The sequence below is a fragment of the Notothenia coriiceps genome, unplaced genomic scaffold (genome assembly GCF_000735185.1).
Source record: "Notothenia coriiceps isolate Sejong01 unplaced genomic scaffold, NC01 NC01_scaffold00002072, whole genome shotgun sequence".
Lineage (NCBI taxonomy): Eukaryota > Metazoa > Chordata > Actinopteri > Perciformes > Nototheniidae > Notothenia > Notothenia coriiceps.
The window spans coordinates 227,157-235,983 of record NW_011334773.1 but is presented as its reverse complement, the minus strand read 5'-3'; the positions used below and the strand labels follow the sequence as shown (position 1 = coordinate 235,983).

General features: G+C 44.9%; 1 protein-coding gene across 2 annotated transcripts in view; it reads right to left on the bottom strand.

Annotated features, from left to right (window-relative positions):
• Nucleotides 1-4,364, bottom strand: part of LOC104965488 (RNA-binding protein Musashi homolog 1-like) — a 23,622-nt gene extending 19,258 nt beyond the window's left edge. The window contains exons 1-4 of one of the 2 annotated variants that reach the window (XM_010794451.1): nucleotides 3,458-4,364; nucleotides 2,901-2,941; nucleotides 2,150-2,231; nucleotides 1,941-2,025 (exon numbers count right to left, since the gene is read on the bottom strand). In XM_010794451.1, the coding sequence (XP_010792753.1) occupies nucleotides 1,941-2,025; nucleotides 2,150-2,231; nucleotides 2,901-2,941; nucleotides 3,458-3,522 (273 nt within the window). In that variant the 5' untranslated portion in view covers nucleotides 3,523-4,364. The remainder of the gene's footprint in view (nucleotides 1-1,940; nucleotides 2,026-2,149; nucleotides 2,232-2,900; nucleotides 2,942-3,457) is intronic. The other variant, XM_010794444.1, reaches the window with a different exon arrangement.
• Between the last annotated feature and the right edge of the window lie 4,463 nt (nucleotides 4,365-8,827).

The window sequence follows — 8,827 nt, the reverse complement described above, 5'->3', positions numbered from 1 at the left end:
GGGGGGGCAAGACTCCAGGTGTGAGGGAGACACAAAGTACATAGAAATAAAATAATTAAATTGGGACAGGTGTTGGAGATGTTACAGAGAGTTTGACGCTGATCCCGTAAAGCTGCGTGTTATTAAAAATATTAAGTCCAGCAAGACAGAAAATGGCTCACACATTACTCTACTAATAACATTTACTCTTGAAAGGCGTTTAAAAAAAAAGTATTCATAAGCAAAGAAAAGTCAAAAATGTGTTGATCTGTTGCGGAATTATCTGCAAGACTTCTAATCATTTTGCAACAGTAAAATATAATCAATGGAGTAGTCGAAGCTATTATTGGTATAGCACTTTAAAATATGAGACGTTTGCAAATAAACTCACATAAAAATCTAAGGTCTTATTCCTAAAATGGAACAACAAAATGGCAACCCTGTTTATAAACCGCCTGGTAGGATAGTGGTAACATGGTGTGCTCCCCCCCCCTCCCCGCAGACTGCTGCCACAACAACCTGAGCAACCAAAGCTGCATTCGAGTGGTTACCATTATTACTGTTTAGCCTTACGTTGTGTTTTGGTTTATAATAGGGCAACGCCTAACCCCACCAGAGGCCTGCCAACCAGTGTTCCCATCACACACACTCTGGCTCTCTAAGACTACGTTTCATAGGTAATATGACTCAATGAATAACACTTTGCAGGAGCTCAAAACTTGCTTCCAAGCTGACAGATTACCAGCAGCAACGCTCATAAACCTCACAGCCACTGTGCAGAAAGATCCAATTTAACAATTCAAATTAAACATTAGAAACTACCACAAAGATTATAATATAAGTATAAAGGTCTATCATGACATAACATTATCCGTGTTTGTTTGTCTGTGTGTGTGTGTGTGTGTGTGTGTGTGTGTGTGTGTGTGTGTGTGTGTGTGTGTGTGTGTGTGTGTGTGTGTGTGTGTGTGTGTTAGAGCTCTGCTAACCAACCGAGTGTCTTAAGTTAATGCAAAATAGCTGAGAAGTTGTTATGGAGACATAATTCCCATCAGGCTGTGCCCTTAAAGCACTGTCTCCTGTGACTGGCGTCACCCCCGGCAACAGGCTTGCTCCAACAACTAACCAACTCTACCTTTTTCCTCCACCCCTGGGCTCCGCCTGCCTCTCTGAGCCACCAATTTTCACTCTCAAATGATCCTATTGTGTGTCTGTGTGGTTACGAGAGGCCACAACCTGACTGAAGACACACCCAGAGCCATTCCTACAACTCATCTACATGACCAAGACAGCCACATTCACACCTTCCACGGATATTTAAATCTGAGTCAGCAGCTTTGAGTCAAACGCGCGGATTCACACACATCTAACCTGTCACTGGTTAAATTATGTAGCTAAAAACAAGCACAGTGTGTGCTCTGACCTCTGTGTGGGATCCGATTTGTCCCGTTTACCCACATTTAAATCACTAGTGTAGGAGGGGAAATCACAGATCAGAGTAGTTGTTCAAACAAACAGAGCGTCCATTTCAATATTTGAATTTATTTGGACCTCACAGACAACTCCTGCACACACACAACTGTTTTCTTTGCACTAACTTTTCCCCCCCGAGATTTACCACTAAAAAAACTAGTGCTGATACTTTTCTATGAGGAAAAACAAGGAGAAAAAAACTCTGCATAAACCCTGTGAGGGTTTAGCAGGGGCTCCTACCCCATTCAGGTCCCCAGGTAACCATGGCAATGAAGACCAAGAAAGAACGCTTTCATGTTGGCGCCCTGAACCAGGATTTGGAGGGGGAAATGAGCAGGGAGAGGAGGGGGGGGGTGCTCCAAAACGCACTCCTCACTCAACTTTACAAGCCATACGGTGGGAGGCAAAATGCACCGGGGGAAGAAAAAAAAACATGCTACACAGAAATTGGAAAAACCCAACATCCAGCTCTTCAAAAGGTAGAAACTCACCGTTTTGGAATCCAACTCGTGTCTGTTTTGCGCCAAAACCTTCTCCACTCCGTCTTGATCTGCGTATGTTACAAACCCAAAGCCCCTGCGAAAAAGAAAAATAAGAGAAATTCAGGATCAGAAATGCAAAGTTTGGGCATAAACAGCCCCATGAAAGAGCATGAGGCATCCAGTGATAGGACGGCGGAGCGCACACGCCTCCTTCTTACCTCGACCGCTTGGTAACGGGATCCCGCATCACCATACACTCCTTCACCTCGCCAAATTTACAGAAGTACTCCTTCAAGCCCTCTGCGAACACAGCAAAAGGGGGACACGGTTAAATAAATCCGTAAATCTGACTTTTTTTTCCCTACAGGCCCTGGTGAGGTGATGTGGCTGGAGAGAGACAATGGGGGACGGGCCGGACCACGTTGTGTTTGTGTCCCTCTCCAGAGACTGTACACTGGCCATTCAGCATAATAGCCCATTAAGGCCCTGCGGACCACAAACAAAGCTACTCGGTTGACGATCCATGTTTTGAAAAGGCGTCCAGCGAGACCACGGAACAAGAATAAAGTGTATTCGTGCATCTGTCTCACACTCTTACAATAAATGAATGGATTCAGCGGAGTGCAAAAACAACACGCAGACGTGGTCATCCATATGAGCCGAACTTGAGCTTTAACGCTGAATAATCGATCACCTTTACTACAAATGCCCTTCTGTTATTAGCAGTGTATTGAGCGCACAGGGAAAGGCAGACAGAGTGTGTGCATGCATTTCCAGTGTTAATCTCCCTGCTTCTCGGCAAGTCTAAACCCTGAGAGCTGATCCTTATTGAATAGGAGGCTCTGATTTAACTATTTACGGTGTTTATTATTAACTTTGGGAAGGTAATATGCATGTTGTATGTGTAGAGGAGGAGTAAACAGTAGGCTTTCATTCAGACTTATTTAAGTAGCGTGCGGGACAGCTCACCTTGTGTCGTCTGCCAACTCAGACCCCCGATGAACATTTTGCTGAATGAGAGAAACACAAGCTGTAAGTCACACAGAATAGCGCGCCGTCTTTACAGCACATGGCACATCCACTTCAATGAGACGGGGGGGGGGGGGGGGGGTAAAAGCTTTGGGGAATTATGTGTAATATAGCATCAATAAAGTAAGAAGAAAGCATCGGCCATGTTGCGAAGTCCCCAATCGGCCAGTCGGGGCCGTTATAATCCCCTAGAGAAGGGGGAAAAAGGAGAGGATTTTCCAGAGGATGGAGGAGAAGTTGCATTGGGCCTGGTGGAAGAAAAGCAAGATAAATAAACAAACAAGAGGTGGTGGGGGGGTGGGGGGGAAACAGACGGAAAGCAGCAGTGCGTCTGTGTCTCCTTAGCTGAGTGGATCCATCCCACACACACACACAGCGTGCTTGTCTTTTGTCTCGGCGCGGCTACGCTCCCGCACTGAACTCAACTAAAGTCCAAGGTGAACTCGAATCGGGCCGAGAGGCGAGCGAAATACATGCGGGCGGTGTGAGGCTTTTACCAGGGGTCGTGGGGGGAGTTGTCCGCGCCGGAGGACAGGCTGCTCTGGCTCCCTTCCGTATCCATTCCGCTCTCCGCTGTTATATTCCCGCACTGTGAAGCTAGGAGAGGCAGTGAAGCTCCACTGCTGCTGCTGCTGCTGCTCCAGACTCAGGGGCGGGCAGCCGAGAGGGGAGGTGGGGGTGGGGTGGCTCAGAAAGAGGAGGGGTGAGCGAGGAAAGCGCACACACACACACAAACACATACGCAGGCATACACGCTCAGAGATAAGCTCCGCCTCTACCTAGTTTTCCCGTAGCCTACCCCTGCCTCGGACCTCCCTCCCCTCCCTCCTGCACGTTGCCTGCCGTTATTCATGCTGCCAGTGGCGCTTCTCTGTAGTGTTTCCCCGCCGTTCTTGTCATTGGTCGATCACAACAGCATGGCCCGTTAAAGCGTTTTGAATGTTAGGAGAATCTGCAGCAGCTTGCCTCTATTTCAACTCGCAACATTATGCAGAATGCACGAAAAAATATCTTTATTAAAAAAACATTTTCCGAACACCAAAATAGAAACATATGGGTCCAGCATTATGCTTCCATGCCAGATAGCTTTATAATTATTGACTCGTTTTGTTATTCATTCATTGCTCCACATTAACAGATTTCCAGCATTAGTTTCCGTATTGCTGAAGGAACTTGATGTCTTCCTGTGGGGTAAGGTTAGGTCTCAGGTTAAATGAAGCATCTGTAACCAGGATACTCTCTCCCAACCCATTTAGCCACACACTGGGTTATATAAAACAGGATGTGGGTATGAAATCATTCTTGTAGTTTATAGGACAACAGGATCATGTTTTTTGAAAAGGGGTTTTTATTTGTATGTTATGTTCTCGTATTGTATGTGACAATAAATGAGATGAGTGATGCAATCCTTTCTGATGTGATTATATAATATATTCAGAAGTAATGACATGTGATTTGACCATACATAATGTCATTCTATGTCAACTGATGTAATATTAAATGACGACATAAGATGTAATCATATATGATGTTATTTGGTGTCATACATAATTTGATGTGATATTATCATATCATCATGCCATTTCATGTAATGTGATTATATATGACGTTATTTCATGTGATAGGACCTTGATGTGATGTGATCATATATATATATATATATTACATGATCTTATATGATATTGTCATGTTATTTAATGTGTTGATATGATTTCATCTGGTGTTGTCGTGGCATTTGATGTAAACATGCTTGTGATGTGGATAAATATGATGTCATGTGATCATATCTACTTTATATAACTTAATGTAATGTAATCTGAAGTGTACGATGTTATGTCATAGTATGTCACAGTGTGTGTATTTTACTACTTTAGTCCAACTCTCACCTCAACCATTACTCTGGTCCAGCGGTGACCCACCACATGTAGGCTATTAATCCCTTTGTAGTTGTATTATTGTCCCCTCCTGGGCTCATTTTCATCATCATCAACATTACCCTATATCCAAAAAAGCATTTCAAAATCCAACACCACCTCTCTTTGTGACTTCCTCTCCATCCATCAATTATCCTTGTCTTGGCCCACCCTCACAAACCCCTCAGCCCACCTGTTCCTGCGGCCCAGCTCTCATCCTTTCCATCACATCCAAAACAGCTGTGACCACCACTCTACCTCCTTCACACAGTTCTTACCCAATCACATCTAAACCTGATCTCCTCTCTTTCACCCCACGTGACAGGTTGTCCTAACCAGCTAAGTGCTAGATTAGCAGCATTACCTCTAAGTCAGTCTCTCTCTCTCTCTCTCTCTCTCGATCAGGGCAAGCCTGGTCAGCTGAGCGTTTTCGTCACATGCCTCAGCTGCTCGAACAAAAGTGAAACAAGTCTGAACATAGTTATACAAAATGCACTTGTTTAACTCATCCAATTATAACCTTCACACACCTACTCTTTCAGATCGTTTAAGTTGTTGTTTTTTCAGGCAGTGTATCAAGTTTATCAAGCTAAGACATCTCATTTGGATACAGTTACATGATTACTGAAGCACATAGTGTCCTTTAAAAGTTGTTATTTATTGTGTACGTGAAACAAGATAGAAGTGAGCAAGAGACAAAACATCTCAAACAATTTCCTGCACGATTTTGATAATGAGACTGAGGAGTAAACTTTCCCAGCACCACCATGATGATCTGTGCATGTGCTGGTTCTGAGACAGGCAGTGTGTGTGTGTGTGTGTGTGTGTGTGTGTGTGTGTGTGTGTGTGTGTGTGTGTGTGTGTGTGTGTGTGTGTGTGTGAATGGCAGTGGGGGAAGTCAGTGAGGGGAGGCAGATCAGGGGGAGGGTGTGACTCTGGCCTGCTGGACCATAGCAAGAGAACAGTATGTAGGACAAGGCCCTGCACTAGCTAACCTATCCGGGCGAGAGCCGTGGTTGGGCGTGCTTAATTTCTGCATGCATGATCAATGGCACTGAATAAAAAAAGAGAGGAGAAAGACAGCGGCATGGGGGAGGGGATGCACAAGTTAGAGCACTTTGATAAGGTAGAATAAGGCGAAAACACTTGTTATGATATTCAAAAAAAGTATATTTAGTATGTGTATTCTTAATTTAAACTAGCTTTAGCTTTTGAGCAAGTTTGGCTAACTTTTTCATGCCTAAAAGCAACTTTTATACATTGTGGGTAGGTGATGTGTGAGAGAGGTTTTTAGTACGCTCACATTGCACTTTTTACTCCAGCCTTTTCTCTATCCCATCTCCCTCTCTCTGTCTTGTTGTCACTCTGTCACCTTAAAACACTGTGATAGTTTGTCCAACCCAAGTCTTCAGTGCTTTTGTTTCCTTGACCACTGCTGACCCAGAGTGGGAATCCATTGTCTGTGAGCGACCTCTGACCTGCCAGGGCCTGGGACCTGCTCTCCACCACCCTCGAGGCACAGTGAAAGAGAGTTGAGAGGGGGATCAGGAGAGAAAAGGGTTCAAATGGCGACTTCTGACCATCTGAAAAGCTGGAAGCCGAGCTGTATGTTTGGGCAGCAGCAGTCTTTAAAGCCAGGAGCCAACATTTGCATGTGATGCAAAATGTAAACAGGTAACAAGTAGTTCCAGGAAGACCTCATAGAACTAAACGCAGGCAATGGATAATGAAAAGGGATACGAATGGAATGTTTGTCTATGGATAAAGACATACAGAACAAGCACAAAAAGTTTTTAAAAGCGGAAGCCAGGAGGCCATTTTAAAGTACCCCGTTTGCTGTGGGTGTTTTTTCCACCTGGCAGGTGGCAAGCTAAAGAAATCATTACATGAGAGAGGAGAAGGGAGGAAACAAGCACACCTGTGGTTGCGGCAGGAGCTCCACCTCCGCTCTCCGATCACAATCCCTCCACCCCCCAGGGGAAGGTGTGGCAAAGGGAGAGAGACAAAGGGAGGAGAGAAAGGGAGAGGAAGGAAGAGATTGTGGGGGAGATTTACAGGCCTCATCATCAGTTGACTGAAGGTTGAGTTAACTTTTTATTAATCGTGCACACACACAACAAGCTGGACTGACGGTGCTGGAAGGATCCGAGAGGCTTTGGGCTTTCTGCGAGTACACACAGACCACAACCTATTTACCCTGATGACACAAGACTATTTCTGTCTGACGGCTGTATGAATGCAAGCAGCAGCGGAGATCTACGTTGTAATACCACACAGACTGTTGGGCGGATAAACACAGGGAAATGCACACATACACAAAGGTTTCTGGTTACAAATCCGGAGAGACCTAACACTTAAAGACAGATTGCCAATACTGCACTTGCCACCATGGAGATTGGTAGGGGAGTCACAGTTTGTTATTGCACTGTCTATTCATCACTGCTGTACTGAGTGCATTATTAACCCCCTGATAACTAATTATCTGCTATCTTCCGTCACAGCTACAGAGCTTTGCTTGCCATGACATTAAATTACAGCATCCCTTCAATCCACAATGAGATGTTCATTCACAGTTGTCACATACTGGCTCTTGAACTCTCTTCATTGACTGGATGAGAGTTCGTAAAGATAGTAGTGATGATGAATTTATTTTTTGTACTTCTGAAATGACATTTTATATTTACCTGCACCATGCTCAGCTCAACACAACTTCCTGTCTGCCCTGACCTCTTTCACATTTGCGATGATGTCACTATTGCAGTTGCTGGAAATGACATCATGACACAAACAGATGGAGTCACAACCATCTTTGAGACCGTCGTCTTGCCGACCTGAACGAGAGGCCTGTGCCGTGACTCATCATCTCTTTATCGGAAGATGTGCTGCGGGTAATGTAGTGTTAACACATGATGGATTTCACGCCAGGGCCTTGGAGCAGGACGGAAGAAAGGGAGAGTGAGAAACAGGACAGAGAGAGGACGAAGAAGTGAGTAAAAGAGAGAGGGGATTAATGTTTTTTTTAAGGGGGGGGGTTAAGAGAAGGTTTCGGTTGTAGCAAGAAATCCATACCACCTCTCTCCAAAGTTCAAACACACACACACACACACACACAACACACACACACACACACACACACACACACACACACACACACACACACACACACACACACACACACACACACACGACCAAGTGGAGTTGCAGTGCGTCCCTGTATCTCTTTTAATCCTTTTTCCACTCCCCCCTCCATTTCTTTTTTCACAGGACCTATCAACGCCATTCCTTGCTACTATTTATAGGAGACCACTGTCCCCCCTGTCCCCCTGCCTGAGTGTAGTTCTGTGTGTGTGTGTGTGTCCTTGTGTGTGTGTTTCAGGGTACCCATAATAAACCAGTGCTTCTCACTCTTAATCTCACTGAGGTGGGATTCACTGAACAGGATATATTGTAAAGCCAGTAACAAAGATAGGTGTGTGTGTTTTGGAGAAGGGGGGGGGGCCGGGGGTGGTTTGCATGAGGCTGATTTATCCCACCTGTCTAGTTGTTTCCGGTACGTACGTGTCGTTCCATGACTGACTACTGAAATGTACGAAGGCCTGGGAACACGCAAATCATCCCTAGAAAGTTGGAAAGTGTGTGTATTTATTGCCTGGTATTTGTCAGTGCATGTGCTCACGCTAATTGCAAATACTTTTTGTGGGATACCGACACGTGGCTCGGTACAGTCCAGCTGCTTCACGTGCGTGCTGCAGTGTGCAGGCCCTCCAGCCTGATGGAAGGCTGTGGTTATTGATTTATGAGCTCACAGTTAAAATGTGCCCTGCTTTGTGGTATAATCAGCAACTGACACATTAGATCTTGACACCATCCTTTTTTATGCATTTTAAAGTTGTAGGTCATTTTATGGGGAAACGTGGGGGTTGAGTAAAGTTATGAATGACTTTCTTTAAACTT